Source organism: Manis javanica, chromosome 6 (genome assembly GCF_040802235.1).
Source record: "Manis javanica isolate MJ-LG chromosome 6, MJ_LKY, whole genome shotgun sequence".
Classification (NCBI taxonomy): domain Eukaryota; kingdom Metazoa; phylum Chordata; class Mammalia; order Pholidota; family Manidae; genus Manis; species Manis javanica.
The window spans coordinates 146,092,767-146,113,048 of record NC_133161.1 but is presented as its reverse complement, the minus strand read 5'-3'; the positions used below and the strand labels follow the sequence as shown (position 1 = coordinate 146,113,048).

The window sequence follows — 20,282 nt, the reverse complement described above, 5'->3', positions numbered from 1 at the left end:
CTTCTTTACATGTTTGATAAAAGTCACTGTGAAGCCATTCAGGCATGGGGTTTTGTTTTTGGGTAGTTTTTTGATTACCAGTTCTATTTCATTCCTGGTAATTGGTCTGTTCAGATTTTCTGTTTCTTCCTGGGTCAGTCTTGGAAGGTTGTATTTTTCTAGAAAAAATTGTCCGTTTCTTCTAGGTTGTCTAATTTATTGGCATATAGGTTTTCATAGTATTCTCTAATAATTCTTTGTATTTCTGTGGTGTCTGTTGTGATTATTCCTTCTTTGTTTCTGATTTTGTTTATGTGTGTAATACACTCTCTTTTTTTTCTTGGTATGTCTGGCTAGGTGTTTATCTATTTTGTTTATTTTGTCAAAGAACCAGCTCCTGGTTTCATTGATTTTTTTTTTTATTGTTTTATTGTCTTATTTATTTCTGCTCTGATCTCTATTATGTCCCTCCTTATACTAACTTTGGGCTTCATTTGTTCTTCTTTTTCTAGTTTCTTTAATTGTGAGTTTAGGCTGTTTATTTGGGATTGTTCTTATTTCTTTTCTGCATCCCACAGGTTTTGGGCTGTGAAGTTTTTGTTTTAATTTTTCTCCATGTATTGTGTGATTTCTGTTTTAATTTGGTCATTGATCCACTGATTATTTAGAAGAGTGTTGTTTAGCCTCCAGGTGTTTATAGTTTTTTGTTTTCTTTGTGTAATTTACTTCTAGTTTTATTCCATTGTGGTTTGAGAAACTACTTGATATAATTTCAATCTTTTTGAATTTATTGAGGCTCTTTTTGTGGCTTATTATGTGAGCTATTCTGGAAAATGTTCCATGTACACTTGAGAAAAATGTGTATTCTGCTGCTTTTGGGTGGAATGTATTGTAGATATCTGTTAGGTCTATGTGTTCTAATGTATTTTCCAGTGCCTCTATTTCCTTGCTTATTTTCTGTCTGGTTGATCTGTCTTTTGGTGTGAGTGGTGTGTTGAAGTCTCCTAAAATGAATGCTTTGCATTCTATTTCCCCCTTTAATTCTATTAGTATTTGTTTTACATATTTAGGCCCTCCTTTATTGGATGCATAGATATTTATAATGGTTATATCCTCTTGTTGGACTGACCCCTTTATCATTAGATAGTGTCCTTTGTCTCTTCTTACTTTCCTTGTTTTGAAATCTATTTTGTCTGATACAAGTACTGCAACTCCTGCTTTTTTCTCACTATTATTTGCATGAAGTATCTTTTTCCTTTTTCCATCCCTTCACTTTTAGTCTATGTATGTCTTTGGGTCTGAAATGAATCTCTTGCAGGCAGCATATAGATGGGTCTTGTTTTTTTATCCATTCTGCCACTCTTTGTCTTTTGATTGGTGCATTCAATCCATTTATATTTAAGGTGATTATTGATAGATACTACTTACTGCCATTTTATTGTTTTCTGGTTGTTTTTGTATTTCTTCTCTGTTCCTCTTTTCCTCTCATACTCTTCTCTTGTTATTTGATAGATTTCTTTAGTGTTGTGATTGGGTTTTCCTTCCTTCCCTTTCTTTCCTTTCTTTCGTGATCTACTGTAGGTTTTAGTTTTGTGGTCACCAAAGGTTCAAGGGTAGCTTCTTTACTATGTAACAGTCTATGTTAAATTGCCGATTACTCTATTTCAAACACAGTCTAAAGGTACTTTTTTTCTTCTTCCTCCTCCTCCACACATTATGTATTACATGTCATAATCTGCGCTTTTTGTGTATCCCTTGACTGATTTTGTGAGTAGTTGATTTTTCTTCTTCTGTTTTAATTTCGTACTTGCTTGGTAATTAATTGATCTACTACCTATACTGTGGGTTTATCTTCACTGGTGAAAGCTGTTTAGTCTTAGGAACATTTCTGTCTACAGCAGTTCCTTTAACATATCATGTAGGGCTGGCTTATTGGTGGTGAATTCCTTCAACTTTTGTTTATCTGAAAATTGTTTAATATTTGCTTCAAATTTAAATGATAATCTTGCTGGGTAAAGGATTCTGAATTGGAGGTTCTTCTGTTTTATTACATTAAATGTATCATGCCACTCCCTTCTGGCCTGTAAATTTTCTGCTGAGAAGTCTGCTGATAGCTTGATGAAATTTCCTTTATAAATAATCTTTTTTCTCTCTCTGGCTGCTGTCAGTACTCTCTCCTTATCTTTGCCATTTTAATTATTATATGTCTTGGTGTTGTCTTCCTGGGGTTCTTTTGTTAGGGGTTCTCAGTGCTTCCATGACATGAGTGTCTGTTTCTTTCCCCAGATTGGTGGAGTTTTCAAACAATTACTTCCTTAAAGATACTGTCCTTTTGTCTCCCTCTTCTCATTCTGGAAGTGTTCCATTTGGATTGGTCACACAGCTCTTACTATTGTTTCATTCTTAGAGATCCTTTTTTCTCTTCTGTTTTTCGGTTTCATTGTTTTCCTGTTCCCTAATTTCTATATCGTTTATAACTTCTTCACTCTGTGATAATCTGCTATCAAATCCCTCCATTGTATGTTTCTATTCAGGTACTGTATTCTTCAGCTCCTTGCAGGTGTTCTTTTTGTTGAAGTCCTCCCTGAGATATTTTTCTGTAGATCCTTGAGCATGTTTATGATTTTTGATTTGAAGTCTTTATTAAGAGGAATTGGTGATTTCTGTGTCATTTAGCCCTCTTTCTGGTGTCTTGTCATATAGTTTTGTTTGGAATGTATTGCCCTGCCTCCTTATTTTGTCAGGGTTCTTCTATGTTTCTTCCTTTGTGTTAGATGGCTCTGCTGCTTCCTGACCTGTGGGGCAATAGCTTTATGAAGGAGGCTCCCTCTAGTGCCCAGAAGCTCAGGACTCTTTACTCTCCCGTGCAGGAGTCCCAGCTGGTGGTGTGCAGTGGGCGGGCCCCCTTTCTGTCTGCCTTCTAGTGGTCTGATTCTAGGCAGGCAGTTTGCGTTGGCCCACACCTTTGTGATCAGCACAGAAGCCGCTGCTGGAGTTGTGGCCTCTGCTGTGGATGGGGATGCCCTCTGCCTGGCCTGCAGCAATCGCAGGAGCTGCAGGTGGGCAGGACCCCATGCCTGCCAGGAGAAAGGTGCTCCCAGGGCTGGCTACCATAGGTGCCTCCCAGGCTGGGCAGAAACAGAGTTGAGAAAGCTGGGAGGGTCTCCCTCTGCCTACCCGGCAGCAAAATCTTACACTACTGTGAGGCCAAGTGAGTTGTATGCCAGCTGTACGCTTGGAGAGAGGAACCTCAGGGCTGCATTGCCAGTGAGTGGGATGGAGCATCTAGGACTCCTGAGAGTTCCCGACCTATTGGGCCAGGGCAGGTTGGGGAGGTACTGTCCACCTGCCTTTTCTCCTGAGACAAGAGCTCTCTCTAATACTCGCCCCTCTGGCACCCCTCCCACTGCTGGGAAGTCTTTCCAACTGTCGCTTTGCTTTCATCTATCTCAGAGGTGCAGGTGGTGTGTGCCTGTTCTCTACAAGCAGCTAGAACCTCAGCCTCCCCGAGTGTTCTGCCTGTCTTTGTTGTCCAGCCCTGCTAATCACCAGAACTCATGTAATGTGGGCCCAGCCCTGCTAATCACCTGAACACCATGTAATGTGGGCTTGTGCTCCCGGGGCAGATCTCCTGGCCAGGTGTTGAGCAGTCCTGGGCTTCTACCCCCTCCCTGTTTTGTTCTTTCTTCTGCCTGTGGGGAGGGCTTGGGTCCTGCTGGGTCTCAGCCTTGCCACTTTACTCTTTTCTGTGACATCTTCCCTTCTTCCTCAGATGAGGTAGTCTGTTCTGCAGTCAGGTTTGGTTGTATTTGCTGTATTCATGTTTTATGTGTTTTGGAGAGGAGGATTCCACCTTGCCTTCCTGCTCCATCTCCCACCCACCCCCAACCATATGGTTTCTATGCTTCCCTTTGTTGGTGTATCACCTTGATTGATTTATAAATATTAAACCATCCTTGCATCCCTGGAATATGCCCAATTTGCTGTGGTGAATGATCCTTCTAATGTGTTTTTGAATTCAGTTGGCTAATACTTTGTTGAGGGCTTTTGTATCTATGTTCATCAGGGATATTGGTCTGTAATTTTCTTTTGTAGTGTCGTTCTCTGGTTTTGTGTTAAGGTGCTGCTGGCCTTGTAGTATGAATTGGGAAGTTTTCCTTCTGCTTCAGTGTTTTGGAATACTTTGAGAACCTAGGTATTAACTCTTCTTTAAGTGTTTGAATTCTTCTATGAAGCCATTTGGTCCTAGCCTTCTGCTTGTTGAGAGTTTTTTGATTATTGTGTCAATTTTGTTACTATTAATTTGTTCAGATTTTCTGTTTCTTCCTGCTTCAGTGTTGGGAGATTACATGCTTCTAGGAATTTATCCATTTTTTCAAGGTTGTCAGATTTCTTGGTATATAATTTTTCACAGTATTCTCTTGTAATTCTTTGTATTTCTGTGGTAAGCCATAATTTTTTTCATTTCTAATTTTATTTAGGTCTTTTTTTCTGATAAGTCTAGCTAAAGGTTTATTAATTTTGTTTATCTTTTCAAAGAACTAGCTCTTAGTTTCATTGAGCCTTTGTTTTTGTTTTTTTTGGTCTCTATCATTTATTTCTGCTTTAATCTTTGTTATTTCCTTCTTTCTGCTAAGTTTGGGCTTTGTTCTTTTTTTTCTAGCTCCTTTTGGTGTAGGGTTAGATTGTTGAGATTTTTTTTGTTTCTTTATGTAGGCCTATAACGCTATTAACTTCCTTCTTAGAACTGCTTTGCTGTATCTCAGAGATTTTACATTATATTTCTATGTTGTCATTCTCCAAGTATTATTTTATTTCCTCCTTAATTTCTTCATTGACCCATTGGTTGTTTATAGCATGCTGTTTAACCTCCACATGTTTCTGTTTTTTCCAGTTTTTCCTGTAATTGATTTCCAGTTTCATACTGTTGTCAGAAAAGATGCCTGGTATGATTTCAATCTTTTTAAATTTATTAAGACTTATTTTGTGGCCTAACATGTGATCTATCCTGGAGAATGTTCTGTGTACACTTGAAAAGAATAAGTGTTCTGCTGTTTGGGGATGTAATGTTCTGTGTATGTGTATTAGCTCCATTTGGTCTAATGTGTCATTCAAAGCCACTATTTCCTAATTGATTTTCTGTCTGGATAATTTGTCCACTGATGTGTAAGTGGGGTGTTACAGTCCCCTGCTATTATTGTATTACTGTCAATTTTTCTCCCTTTATGTGTGTCAATATTTGCTCTATGCATCTAGGTGCTCCTCTATTGGCAACATAGATATTTACAGTCATTATTACAGTCTTCTTACTGGATTGAACCCTTGATCTTTATATAGTGCTCTTCTTTGTCTGTCATTACAGTCTTTGTTTTAAATTCTGTTTTGTCTACAGTGTAGCACAGAGAAGGCAAATAGTGAATTTGTGGCATCTCACTACACTGATGGACAGTGACTGCAGTGGGGTGTGGGTGGGGACTTGATAGTATGGGTAAATGTAGTAACCACATTGTTTTTTCATGTGAAACCTTCAAAAGAGTGTATATCAATAATACCTTAATAAAGAATGATTTTAAAAAAAGAAAAAAAAATTTGTTTTGTCTAAGTACTGTTTCTCAGCTTTTATTTTTTCATTTCTGTTAACATGGAATATCTTTTTCCATCCCTTCAGTTTGAGTCTGTGTGTGTCTGTAGGACTGAAGTGAGTCTCTTGTAGGGAGCATGTAGGTGGGTCTTGTGCTTTATCCACTCAAGCCACCCTGTGCTGACTGAAGCATTTAGTCTATACTTAGAGTAATTATTCATAGGGGTGTACGTATGTCATTTTGTTCAACGTTATCTGTTTGTGTCATTGTTCTCTGGTTCATCTTTTTTCTCTTGCCTTCTCTTGTTATGGTTGCATTCCTTTCTCTTTATTTTTTTGTATCTATTATAAGTTTTGTTTGGTTACATGTGGTTTCTTTGTTTTTTTTTTTTTTTGAAGTATCATTGATGTATGATCTTACGATGGTTTCACATGCAGGACACTGTTGTTCAGCATTCTCCCATATTATCAAGTCCTCACCCCCTCCATTGCTGTCACTGTCTATCAACGTGGTAAGATGTTATAGAGTCAGTACTTGTCTTCTCCATGCTGTGTTACCGTCCCCATGACCTCGTATATCGTGATTGCGAATTGTGATGACTCTTAATCCCCTTCTCCCTCCCCACCCACCCTCCCCAACCCCTCCCTACTGCTGTTTTGTTCTTTGTTTTGCTTTTCATGTGGTTTCTGTATAATGTCTTACATATATAGGAGTCTGTGTTAAGTTGGTCGCTTGAGTTCGAATGCATTCTAACAGCACTACATTTTAATTCCCCCCTCCTCCGTGGTTTATGTATATGTCTTATCTTTAACACCTTTTGTTTAGCGATTCCTTAGCTAGTGTTTAGAAGTAGTTGATTTTGCTACTTTTGTCTTATAACCTTCACACTAGCTTTTAAGCAATCAGTCTACACCTTTGCTGTTTGCTTTTACCAGTGAAATTTTCTCTTTTTATAATTTCCTTGCTTCTAGGTATAGCCTTTTCTTTTCCTCTTAAAGAAGTCTCAGTAATATTTCTGGTAAGGCTGGTTCAGTGGCGGTCAGCTCCTTGAACCTGAGCCCATCTGAGAAGCTCTTCATCTTTCCTTCACTTCTGAATGATAGCTGGGTAGACTGTTCTCAGTTCCCTTCTGGCCAGTAGAATTTCTGCTGAAAAGTTGGCTGAGAGCCTTGTGGGGTTTCCCTTGTAGGTAAACCCATTGCTTTTCTCAGTCTGCTTTTAAGGTTCTCTTTGTCTTTGATCTGTGATATTTTAATTATTATGTGTCTTGGTATAGACCTCTTTGTGTTCATCTTGGTTGGGGCTCTCTGCGCTTTCTGGACCTGGAGGTCTGTTTCCTTCCCTAGCTTAGGGAAGTTTTCAGCTATTACTTGTTTAAATAAGTTTTCTGCCCCTCTCTTTCTCCTTCTCCTTCTAGGACTCTCTACAATACAAATATTATGATGTTTGATGTTGTTCCAGAGTTCTCTTAACCTAGCCTCATTTCTTTTTATTTTTTTTTTCTGCTATTCAGCTCGAGTGTTCCATCACTCTGTCTTCCAAATCCCTGATCTGTTCTTCTGCATCCTCTGTTTTGCTGTTGATTCCTTCTAGAGTATTTTTCATTTCACTGAGATGTATCCTTTGTTTCCAATTGGTTCTGTTTTCCATCTCTTTGTAAAGGTTCTCACCAAGTTCTTCCACTTTTTTCTCAAGTCTGTTTTCTCCCAAGTGAGCATCTGTACAACTGTTACTTTAAATTGTTTGTTGGGTAGATTATTCAACTGTGTTTCAGGTAGTTCTGTTCCTGAAGTTTTGTCATGTTCTTTTGTTTCAAGCATATTACTGTGTCTCCTCATTTTGTTTAACTTCTGTGTTTGTTTCTGTAGGTTAGGTGAAAGGTCTACCTCTCTCCGTCTCGCTGGGCATGGCCTGTGTAGAAATGTCCCCTTGGGAGACTGCATGTGCCTTGCTGGAGGCTGGGTGGCTGTGGACTGGGTATCCCAGTGCAAGGGCCTCGCAGATGTGGGCCAAGGGTCTCCTGTGTGGGTGCCAGCCAGGGCCATGCTTATTTCAAAGGGACATGGTCTGGCAAGCTCCTTGGTGGGCAGTGGACTGGTTCCTCTCTAGCTGGTTACCTGGGAACAGAGGCACATAGTCCAGGGGCCTTCCTCCTTATATGGGTGCCAGCTGGGGCCATGCTAATGGGCAGCTGGGGGTGGATGGGTGCAGTCTGGGGGTCTCCTAGATTGGCAACCCTGTACATGAGGGTCAGCTGGAGATGGGAGGGGCACGGGCAGGGTGAATCTGCATGAATATCATGTTAGTACCACCTGGATGGGACTGCTGGACCTCTGCTAAGTGTGTTCGGGTCTGGACAGGGGCTGGGAGGTCGCCTCCATCACATTTGGAGATGATGTGTTCACACCCTGCTCCTGCCCCATTAGCAATGTGCAGGGGTAACGCAAACAACGTGGCTCACCCAGTTCGTTTCTGCATGACCATTGCATGGGGGGACCATGAACAGTGGTGCTCACCCTGCTTCTGTCCCTGTTAACACTGTCCTAGGGACACAAACAGTGGTGCTTACCAGCCCTCTGCCCCTGGAGGGAGTTCCATTGCTTCTCTTGCTGTTAGGCAGGTGCTTGAGTTATGAAAACCAGCTTCCTTCAGTTATAGCTGCAGCCAGGTTTAAACACTCCAACTCGTGGCTTTTATCCTGTGCCCCAGGGCAGGCAAGTCTGCTTCTGTAGCTCAAGAGCTATCCCTCGCTACTGCAGGGCTGTGCTGGGAGTGGGGCTCCCCCCATTACCATGTCTCCGTGTCTCTTGCTGTCCTTCTTGTGGTCGTCTTATCCCTCATTGTGCAGGTGTTCACTCAGGCCTGCGTTCTTCTTGGGATGAGCTGCTCTGTGTGCAGGTGTCGATTCAGTGTGTATGTGAGAGGAGGTGGCTCAGGCTCTTTCAGTGCCACTGTTTTGGACCCGCCTCTTAGTATGTACTCTTTGTATAGGACTTTCATTCAGTTTCGTGCTTTTGACATTCATTCATGTTGTTGCTCTCTATTGTTGAATAGTATTCCTCTTGTCAATGTTCCACACTTCACTTACCCATTCTCCTTTCATGGGTTTCTCATGGTTTCCAGATTTAGACTGTCACAAGTAAATGCGCTATGAAGATTCAAGTGCAAGTGTCTATGTGTACATACGCTTTTTATTGGTTTTGGGTAAACCCCTAGGAGTAGAATTGCTGGGTTGTAGGGTGGATTTATGTTTAGTTTTCTAAGGAACTGACAAACGTATTTCCAAAGAGGCTATACCATTTTACACCCTACCTGCAGTGTATGAGAGTTCAGTTGCTGGCTGCATATCCTTGTCATCCAAGTGGCTATGCAGAGGTTTTCCACTGTGGTTTTAATTTGCATTTCATTGATGACTGATGATGCTGATCACTTCTCATGTGCTTATTGGCCATTCATATATCTGTTTTTGTGAGGTGCCCAAATTTTTGCCCTTTCTGCCTTTTTCTGGTTGAGTTTTTAGCTTTTTAGTATTGTGCAGTAAAAGTTCTTTGCATCCAACTTCAAGCTCTACTATAAAGCCACAGTAATCAAGACAGTTTGGTACTGGTACAAGAACAGACCCACAGACCAGTGAAACAGAATAGAGTCCAGACATTAACCCAAACATATATGGTCAATTAATATACAATAAAGGAGCCATGGACATACAGTGGGGAAATGACAGCCTCTTCAACAGCTGGTGTTGGCAAAACTGGACAGCTACATGTAAGAGAATGAAACTGGATCACTGTCTAACCCCATACACAAAAGTAAATTCAAAATGGATCAAAGACCTGAATGTAAGTCATAAAACCATAAAACTCTTAGAAAAAAACATGGGCAAAAATCTCTTGGACATAAACATGAGCAATTTCTTCATGAATGCATCTCCCCAGGCAAGGGAAACAAAAGCAAAGATGAACAAGTGGGACTATATCAAGCTGAAAAGCTTCTGTACAGCAAAGGACACACCATCAGTAGAACAAAAAGACATCCTACAGTATGGGAGAATATATTCATAAATGACATATCCGATAAAGGATTGACATTCAAAATATATAAAGAGCTCACACACCTCAAGAAACAAAAAGCAAATAGTCCAATTAAAAAAATGGGCAGAGGAGCTGAACAGACACTTCTCCAAAGAAGAAATTCAGATGGCCAACAGGCACGTGAAAAGATGCTCCACATCACTAATCATCAGAGAAATGCAAATTAAAGCCACAATGAGATATCACCTCACACCAGTAAGGATCGCCACCATCCAAAAGACAAACAACAACAAATGTTGGCGAGGATGTGGAGAAAGGGGAACCCTCCTACACTGCTGGTGGGAATGTAAATTAGTTCAACCATTGTGGAAAGCAGTACGGAGGTTCCTCAAAAAACTCAAAATAGAAATACCATTTGACCCAGGAATTCCACTTCTAGGAATTTACCCCAAGAATGCAGCAGTCCAGTTTGAAAAAGACATATTCCCCCCTATGTTTATCGCAGCACTATTTACAATAGCCAAGAAATGGAAGCAACCTAAGTGTCCATCAGTAGATGAATGGATAAAGAAGATGTGGTACATATACACAATGGAATATTATTCAGCCATAAGAAGAAAACAAATCCTACCATTTGCAACAACATGGATGGAGCTAGAGGGTATTATGCTCAGTGAAATAAGCCAGGCAGAGAAAGACAAGTATCAAATGATTTCACTCATCTGTGAAGTATAAGAACAAAGAAAAAACACTGAAGGAACAAAACAGCAGCAGAAGCACAGAACCCAAGAATGGACTAACAGTTACCAAAGGGAAAGGGACTGGGGAGGATGGGTGGGAAGGGAGGGACAAGGGGCGAGAAGGGGCATTACAATTAGCACACATAATGAAGGGGTAGGGGGGAAAAGGGGAAGGCAGTATATACAGAGAAGACAAGTAGTGATGCTATAGCATCTTACTATGCTGATGGACAGTGACTGTAATGGGATATGTGGTGGGGACTTGATGATGGGGGGAGTCTAGTAACCATAATGTCACTCATGTAATTGTAGATTAATGATACCAAAATAAAAATAATAAAATAAAGTAAATACAAAAAAAAGTTCTTTGCATATCCAAATATAATCTCTTTGTCAGTTATATTCTGTAAAAATTTTCTTCCACTCTGACTTAGCTATTCAGTTTTTAATTGCATCTTTTGATGCATACAAGTTTAATTTCAAGGATGTCTGATTTATAAAGTTTTCTTTTATACTGATTGCATTCTCTGTCCTGAGAAACATTTGCATACTCTGAAGTAGCAAAGATGTTCTCCTCTGTTTTCTTGTGGAACCTTTATCATTTTAGGTTTTACCTTTATGACTGTATCCATCTGAAGTTGATTTTTGTGCATGGTGAGAAGATGAGGTTGAGGTTCACTTTTTTCCATGTGGATATCTAGTTATTCCAGTACCATTTATTGAAGACTTTCCTTTCCCCATTGGATTGCTTGATACCTTAGCGAAAAGCCAGATGACATTATTAGTCATCTGTATAACTTGTGGGTCTATTCCTGAGTACTATTCTATTACATTGGTATACAGGAAGACCACATTTTATTGTTCTTTGCAGATGACATGTTTTTTCTAGATTGAAGGCTTATGGCAATCCTGTGTTGATAAGGGCTGTCAGCACCATTTTTTTAGCAGCATTTGTTTGCTTTGTATTTCTGCATCACATTTTGGTAGTTTCCCCAATATTTCAAAGTTTTTCTGTATTATATTTGTATGGTGGTCTGTGGTCAGTGATATTTTATGTTACTGTTGTAATTGTTTTGGGGTGCCAAAACCATGCCCATATAAGATGGCTGACTTAATAAATGTGTGCATTCTGACAGCCCCACCAACCAGCTGTTCCCCATCTCTCCCCCTCCTCCAGCCCACCACTCCCTGAGACACGGCACTGAAACTAGTCCAATTAATGACCCTGTTGTGCCTCTGAGTGTTGGGATGAAAGGAAGAGCTTCATGTCTCTCCCTTTAAATCAAAAGCCAGAAATGACTGAGTTGAGTGAGGAAGGCTGAGATCGGCAGAGAGCTAGGGCTCTTGAGCCAGTTAGCCAAATTGTGAATGCAAAGGAGATACTATTGAAGGAAATTAGAAGTGCTTCTCCTATGAACACATGGATGATGAGAAAGCTGAACAGCCTAATTGCTGATATGGAGGAAGTGTTAGTGGTCTGGAATGAAGATCAAATCCAGCGTTAACGTTCCCTTAAGCTAAACCCTAATCCAGAGCAAGGCGCCAACTCTCCAGTTCTGTGAAGGCTGACAGACGTGAAGAAGCTGCAGAGGAAAAGACAGAAACTAGCAGAGGTTGCTTCTTGAGGTTTGAGGGAAGAAGGTGTTTCCACCACAGAAAAATGCAGGTGAAGCTGCAGGTGCTGACGGAGAAGCTGCAGCAGGTTCCGCAGCAGATCTGGCTGACATCATTCCCGAAGGCGGCTACACTGGACAGCAGATTCCCAGGGTAGACGAACAGCTCTGTACTGGAGGAAGATGCCGTCTAGGACTTTCTTAGCTGGACAGGAGAGTCAATGCCCGGCTTCAAAGGACAGGCCGACTCTCCTGGGAGGGGCTAAGGCAGCTGGTGACTCTAAGCGGGATCCGTGCTCATTTGCCATTCCAAAGCTCCCAGGGCCCTTAAGAACGAGGCTGAATGTGCTCTGCCTGTGCTCTCTAAGTGGAACGGCAAGGCCTGGAGTGACAGCACATCTCCTTACAATACGGCTTACTAAATGTCTTAAGCCCACTGTTGAGACCTGCTGCTCAGGAAAGGAAATTCTTTTCAAAGTACTGCTGCTCATTGACAAGGCACTTGGTGACCCAAGAGCTCTGATGGAGATATATAATATTGCCTTCATGTTCTCGGATAAAGTAATTGGGAAATTTTCAGTCTTAATTGTAAGAAATTTAGAATTAACCATTAGATTTTTAAAAACTAAAAAAGTTTTAAATACAATGTACATGCAATAAATGGTACTTATGTTAAATATCGATGAATTTTTATAAATAATCGTGCATATAAACACAAATCAACCAAGGTATGGCATGTACCAGTAACTTAAACTGTTCCCTGTATTCCTTCTCCGTCACCGCCCTTCCTTACCGCTGTTCCTAGGTGAACGCTGAAGTGCTTTCTGTCACCATTCATTATACTGACCTTTTCTAGATATTTGTGTCTAGCTTCTTATACTCAGCATATCTTTGAGATTCATCTGTGATGTTGTGATGGGTGGGAAGTGTATCAGTGTTCATTCCTTTATTTTTAAGGCTGTTTGTTTTAGAGCAGTTTCAGATTTATAGCAACATGGAGAGGAAGGTGCAGAGCTTTCCAGTATACCTCCTACCCCACACATGCACAGCCCCCTTACTATCAATATTACTTACCAGAATGGTACATTTTTTACCAGGGGTGAACCTACACTGGCACGTCATAATTATCAAAAGACCACATTTTACCTTAGAGTTCACTCTTGGTGTTGTACATTCAGTGGGTTTGGACAAACGTGTAGTGACATATATCCATAATTACGATACCATACAGGGTAGTTTCACTGTTTAAAAAATCCTCTGTAGTCTGCCTTCATCGGCTGTACCATTGCAGAAGGGCACTCATGGGTCTTTTTGGCAAGATAAATGGGGTTTTAGGAGAACAAAGAAGGGATTAAGAATTTGTGATATTTGTCTGTATGGTTATGAGTGGTTTTTCTGTCTCCTTCAGGGCCACAAACCTCCCCTGGTAGTTTAGGGTAGATTTTATTAGCATTCTCTCTCAGGAGTAGATCTGCCTTGAAAAAGAATTTATGATGGCCTTATTTCCCAGAAGTTGCTGCTTTTTAGTCAGATAAGGGAAGCTCCCAGAAGGCTTTTTTCTGCATCTCTTGAATCTCAAATGTCTTCAGCCTAAAATAATCTTTATACCAACTGTGGGGTTCCAAGTGGGTCCCACAGTTGATTTGGTAATACAGTGCATTGGCAACTTGGAAAATTGGTTCAAAGTCATTCAGACCCTCCATGTGTATAATATATGGAGAATCACATTTGTTTATATCACTGTTAATCTCATCAGAATAGTTCTTAAGTAGTGGGAAGCCTTCAAGCTCCAATGACCAGTAGGTCTTCCAAAATTCTAATTTTTTCAATTTAGATTTTATAGTTGGCAATAAATTTTGTCAGTTGTTTTCTTTCAAATAACAGGAGTACTTATTCATTTTCAAGAACATGTCTGCCAAATACTCAAGTTCAAATAACCGTTTGTCCATCAGCTGTTCTTTCAAGTAAATATGGTGTTTCTTAAAAAAAGAGGCTAGTTCAGCCTGTCTCACAAGACACTCACAACTCAAACTGTCTCACAAGAGCTTTTCCTCAAGACAACCCTTATACTTTGGTAGGTAGCATTTCATGGAACAGAATAGTACAGAGATGTGTATTTAAGGGTCGAGATTTAATAAAATTAACTATTTTTTAGCTTCATCGTGGACATCCTTAAGAAAAACTTAAAATTAAGCCATGAAATTGAAAACTATTATTCACCTTAGACTATGTGAACATCACTTGTGTTTGTTGCTGAGAATTCACACGTCATCTTTAATCAGTGCCGGTACTAGCTGAAAAAAATGAAACAGCAAGTCTGACTACATCTGTAGATTTGCCTGTTTGTACAGCAAAACTACAATTCTACGGATGAGATCTTAGGTAAGTCTTCAATTTGCAACAAAACCTTTAATTTGGTGAGTTACTGTATTACTAGAAAGTGGTGCTGCCGTGATTTATTTTACCGACTTTTCATTCAGGAGGCCTGCAGCTGTGTCAGCTGTACAAGGTTGTGCTTCTCGTGCCGTCCAGTAACTTAGCAGGCAAAGGCCCTCCTGGGGCTTTTTCGTTTCCAGTCCGAAAGACTTTAACAGTTTCTAAGAGTTTTGAAGTCTTAATTACATCTGCATTTAGAATAATCAGTTCCATTTTTTTTATTCTAAATCATTGGTCTCAAAATGTTACCATAAGTTAAATGGCATAATATAGTTAGAAAATGACCTGTTGCTTAAGATGCAATAAGGTAAATTATGAACATCTATAAAGTCAAGAGAAAGGTGGCTCTTGTCATACTTTGGTTTCTTATTTACAATTTTGCCAAGTTTCCTTGGAGTAAATTCTTTCCATCAGCAGATAACTCTAGGCCATTTGCATCTTTTATATTATCTTTAGATGTATACATTGCAGCTGTGGATTGAGAAAGTCTTCTAAGCTCCCCTTTTTGAGCCAGCGATAGATTTTTAAATATAAGAGAAAAATTACAAATAAATTTTCTTTTAGGAAAAATATTAAATTCTAAAATAATGCATTTTAGATATAAGTAAAATTGAGAAAGTTTTCCAAAGATTTAAAAAATACTATGGCAAAGCAAAGTAACAAAAAGTATTTGTTTCTGCCTGGATACCTGGAGAACTTTGAAATTTGAATGATTTCTGGACAATGAGATTGTAGAGATTATGTATAACTTTTTATTGAGCTGTTATAAACACAGTCTGATGATTATTTCTTTCCCTTCTTTTTCCTCCTCCTCCATTCTTCATATGTTGGGTGTTTTGTTCTGTGCTCTTTTTAGGAGTGCTCCCGTCTAGAGCAGTCCCTCTAAGATACCCTGTAGAGGTGGTTTGTGGGAGGCAAATTCCCTCAACTTTTGCTTGTCTAGGAATTGTTTAATCTCTCCTTCATATTTAAGTGATAGTCGTGCTGGATACAGTATCCTTAGTTCAAGGCCCTTCTGTTTCATTGCATTAAATACATCATGCCATTCTCTTCCTGCCTGTAAGGTTTCTGTTGAGAAGTCTGATGATAGCCTGATGGGTTTTCCTTTGTAGGAGACCTTTTTACTCTTCTCTGGCTGCCTTTAATACTCTGTCCCTGTCCTTGATCTTTGCCATTTTAATTATTATGTGTCTTGGTGTTGTCCTCTTTGGATCCCATCTCTCAGAAGTTCTGTGTGCCTCTGCAGTCTGAGCAACTATTTCCTCCCCCAGTTTGGGAAAGTTCTCAGCAATTATTTCTTCAAAGACACTTTCTATCCCTTTTTCTCTCTCTTCTTCCTCTGGTACCCCTATAATGCGGATATTGTTCCTTTTGGATTGGTCACACAGTTCTCTTAATATTGTTTCATTCCTGGAGATGCTTTTATCTCTCTCTGCATCAGCTTCTATGCATTCCTGTATATGTATAACTTTTTTATGTAAATTTTTTTATTAAGGTATCATTGATACACAATCTTAAGAAAGTTCCATGTGAGTAACATTGTGGTTTCAACATTTGCCCATATTATCAAGTCCCCCCTCACACCACACTGCAGACACTGTCCATCAGTGTCGCAAGGTGTCACAGAGTCACTACTTGTCTCCTCTGTGCTGCACTGTCTTCCCTGTGACCCCACACACACCATGTGGGCCAATCATAATGCCCCTCAATCCCTTTCTCCCTCCCTCCCCACCCTCCCCAACCCCTTCTCTTTGGTCACCGCTAGTCCCTTCTTGGAGTCTGTGAGTCTGCTGCTGTTTTATTCCTTCAGTTTTCCTTTATTGTTATATTCCACAAATGAGTGAAATCATTTCGTACTTGTTTTTCTACACCTGGCTTAATTCACTGAGCATAATACCCTCTAGCTCCATCCATGTTGCTGCAAATGGTAGGATTTATTTCTTTCTTATGGCTGAATAATATTCCATTGTGTATATGTACCACATCTTCTTTATCCATTCATCTACTGATGGACACTTAGGTTGCTTCCATATCTTGGCTATTGTAAATAGTGCTGTGATAAACATAAGGGTGCATATAACTCATTGAATCTGTGATCTTGTTTTCTTTGAGTAAATTCCTAGGAGTGGAATTCCTGGGTGAAATGGTATTTCTATTTTTAGTTTTTTGAGGAACCTCCATATTGCTTTCCACAATGGTTGAACTAATTTACATTCCCACCAGCAGTGTAGGAGGGTTCCCCTTTCTCCGTATCCTCACCAGCATTTGTTGTTGCTTGTCTTTTGGATGTTGGCCATCCTAACTGGTGTGAGGTGATGTCTCATTATGGTTTTAATTAGCATTTCCCTGATAATTAGCAATGTGGAGCATCTTTTCACGTGCCTGTTGGCCATCTGAATTTCTTCTTTGGAGAAGTATCTGTTCATATCCTCCACCTGTTTTTTAATCAGGTTATTTGTTTTTTGGATGTTGAGGCATATGAGTTATTTATGTATTTTGGATGTTAACCCCTTGTCAGATATGTCATTTACGAATATATTCTCCTATACTATAGGATGCCTTTTTGTTCTACTGATGGTGTCCTTTGCTGTATAGAAGCTTTTTAGTTCAATGTAGTCCTATTCATTTTTGCTTTTGTTTCCCTTGCCCGAGGAGATATGGTCAGAAAAAAAATTGCTCATGTTTATATTCAAGAGATTTTTGCCTATGTTCTCTTCTAAGAGTTCTTTGGTTTCATGACTTACATTCAGGTCCTTGATCCGTTTCAAGTTACTTCTGTGTATGAAGTTAGACAATAATCCAGTTTCATTCTCTTATATGTAGCTGTGCAGTTTTGCCAACACCAGTTGTTGAAGAGGCTGTCATTTCCCCATTGTATACCCATATACAGCATGTGTAACTAAAGAGAGCCATTAAAAGCATAACAGAAGTATCAAGAAGGAAAAAAATAGAGAGCTTAAATTATATCCTAAATCTACTATCTTAGAAAGTGCTGGAAACATTACAGGAGCATATATTCCATTAACCGTCAGAATGATGACATCATCACCTGTTGTGGAGCCTCTGGAAAATGCTCTCCAGACTCATTAAAGAGTGAGAGTAAAGGCGACACATAATTTCAGTGTTGTGGTCTATGTTTTGCCTCATAGACCAGGCCTTCAAAGGGTTTTGGGGACTGTGGATTGTGTCTTGCAAACTGCTGTTAGTCGAATCATTTTGTCCATACCTGTGGCTTCCACTGCTATCTCTGGTAGTTTGTGGACTCTCATCTATATCCTTGGCCCACATGACAGCACCTAGTGCTAGACTTGTATGGCCACTGCCTGCTGAACTACCTGGACTGCCTCCTCAGCTGGGCTCTGTGTTACTCTGTCGCCGTTGCACATGCTGTTTGTACTGCCCAGAATTTCCTTGTTCCTTTTGTTCACCTGGCAAACCACTGGGTTGTGAGCTGGGCATCTTTATGTCCCTAGGTTTTGGCAAAAGCCTGGATTGCTGTGCTGCTCAAGAGATGTCATTGAATACCCATGCCCAGTGTGTGTGTGTGTCTCTCTCTCCCCTCTATCCCCCTTTCTCTCTACTCGATCTGTTTTTGGGACGGGGGCTGGATGCATCATTAATTAACCCCACACATATTTCACGTTTTCTTACGGTAAGAGAACTGTGATTCATATACTTTTTAACTTGAGGAATGTGTGTTATAGCAGGAAAACACAGCTTCCTTAAAACTTTTGTCTAAAGAATTATTAGAGAATTCTTCCTCTGGCAGGAAGTTATTTGGGAAGGAGAACACCTGGAGACTAAGGAAGAAGGGTCCACTTGGTCGTTTCTATTATGTGAGTAGACATTGTCAGTAGAGGGGAGACTAATGTTAGTAAATCAGTGAATGAACACACACACACACACACACACACACCCATACTTTATCTGTGAAAAAGAGGGCAGGGATGTGTGGAAGATTGGGTCAAAGGAAAGAAGACAGTACCTCAAAAACTAATTAAGAGAATTGTTCCCTTTCCTATATGTAAGGCTACTAAAAAAACAGAAGAGAAATAAACTTGTTTCTTTCACTGAAGAAAAGTGGGAACGTTTTTCTGAAGATCTAACTCTTTCCAACCTTTTTCTTCTTAGTTGCATTTCTTAAAATTCCAGTGAAAATGATTTAACATTTCCATATAATTCTGTCAGCTGATCTAGGTGATCATCTTGCTTTCAGCCGTAGAACTTGCTATAATCAGGGGTAACATAGGGAATTTCTTTTGCAGGCTGTTTGGTCCTACGTAGGATGCGCAACTGTCCTACATTGTGGGAAATCCCTCAGTCTGGGACAGACTGGGCAGTTGGCCACCCTAATCCTGAGTGTATATGTTACACTCTAGGAATGGGAGTGGGTGGTGGGGGGCAGGGAAACCAATGGAAGTAAGTCCCGTGATATGAAGAGAACAGCTCTTCCTTTTGAGAAGGGTTTACGCTAGCTAAGGAATGAGGAGATCGGCATGCTGGTGTCTGCGCTTGGTAGCGCATAGTGACCGCTCCGCTGGGGTGAGCGCCAGGCACGAGCGAGCCCCCATGCCTGGTCCTGCATTCTCAGTATCCATACCAAAAGGCATGTTGGGAAATAAGAGGAATGCTGCAGGGATGCGGAGTCCTCTGTGGACAGAGAACGGTCTGCTTTCGGTGGTTTATGGCCTAGGTATGCTCTTCTTCCTGCTCTGGTCAGTCTTATTTTAGCAAATGGAAATGTGAACATTTTTACTTCCAAATGCAGGGTGTTTTTGCAATTACAGACCACTTTAAACATTTTTCCTATATAGTATATAGTATATATATAAAGAGAGACAATACTTGGTGTTAACACTTCCTGTACCATACGTGGCAGACCGGTTTTGGATTCCTTTGCTTTGGTGCCCTTTAGCAATCTTGTCTTTCCCTCAGTCTTATTCTTGGTTTCTTTTCTTATAGAGAAGTTTGGGAAATGGAGCTGGATAGACTCAAGAATCAGGATGGCGAAATAAATCGGAACATTATGGAAGAGACAGAACGAGCCTGGAAGGCGGAGGTGAGGAGAGCCATCCCGTGTGGAGCCTCGGTTCCAGGCTTCCAGATGACATAGCTCCTTTTTTTTGATCTGATAAACTCATTTTATTTTCTACTCTCTTCCCAAGAAGCAAATGCTAATCTGTATTATATCACTTTTGGAGCGTGCACCCGGAAGCTAAGCAGGGTTGGGCCTGGTTAGTACTTGGATGGGAACACACATACTAATTTACAAGTAATATAAAAAGTATGGAAAATGAAAGCCATTTGCAGATGACATAAACTTCTGGTAGTGTCATAGCCCTAAGCCGTGTAAGGATCATACCATATGGCCCTTGTGTTCACGATCTAGCAGCGGCCTCGTGTATGGCAAATGAATAAAGTATTTGAGTGTGTGCTGTGTGGTCTCCTTAGATCCTGTCGCTAGAGAGTCGGAAAGAGTTGCTGGTCCTGAAGCTGGAAGAAGCAGAGAAGGAGGCAGAGCTGCGCCTTACTTACCTCAAGTGAGTGCCCCCCGCTCTAGGGTGTCGGTGGCCCTGCCGGGCTCGTTGCACTTGGTTTTTCAGGCATTTGAGACCCGAGGTGAGGTAGCCTGTGCCTGCCCTGGGGCCACAGGGGCCTCAAGGCCATCTCTGCCTGTGCGGTAGTGACTGTTCAGTGATGTCTCCCTGCGTCTGAACTGCCTTGAGCTCTAATTCTTCTCTTCTGCAGTTTCTTATTTTTATTGTATTTGGTCCGACTGGATAAGCAGTGTCTCTTACAGTGTCAGAGCACAACAGACATCGTTGGAGGTCTGTTTTCTTCTGTAGTCGTCTCTCCTCCCGCCTCCTGCCATGGAACCCGGAAGGCCCCTGTGTCATTCAC

At 40.6% G+C, this 20,282-nt stretch overlaps 1 protein-coding gene across 5 annotated transcripts in view; it reads left to right on the top strand.

Moving 5' to 3' along the window:
- Positions 1 to 20,282, top strand: part of RNF214 (ring finger protein 214) — a 46,711-nt gene that overhangs the window by 22,818 nt on the left and 3,611 nt on the right. For all 5 annotated transcript variants that reach the window (XM_073239737.1, XM_073239736.1, XM_073239735.1 and 2 more), the window contains exons 7-8: positions 19,344 to 19,440; positions 19,833 to 19,921. In XM_073239737.1, coding sequence (XP_073095838.1) covers positions 19,344 to 19,440; positions 19,833 to 19,921 — 186 coding nt within the window. The remainder of the gene's footprint in view (positions 1 to 19,343; positions 19,441 to 19,832; positions 19,922 to 20,282) is intronic.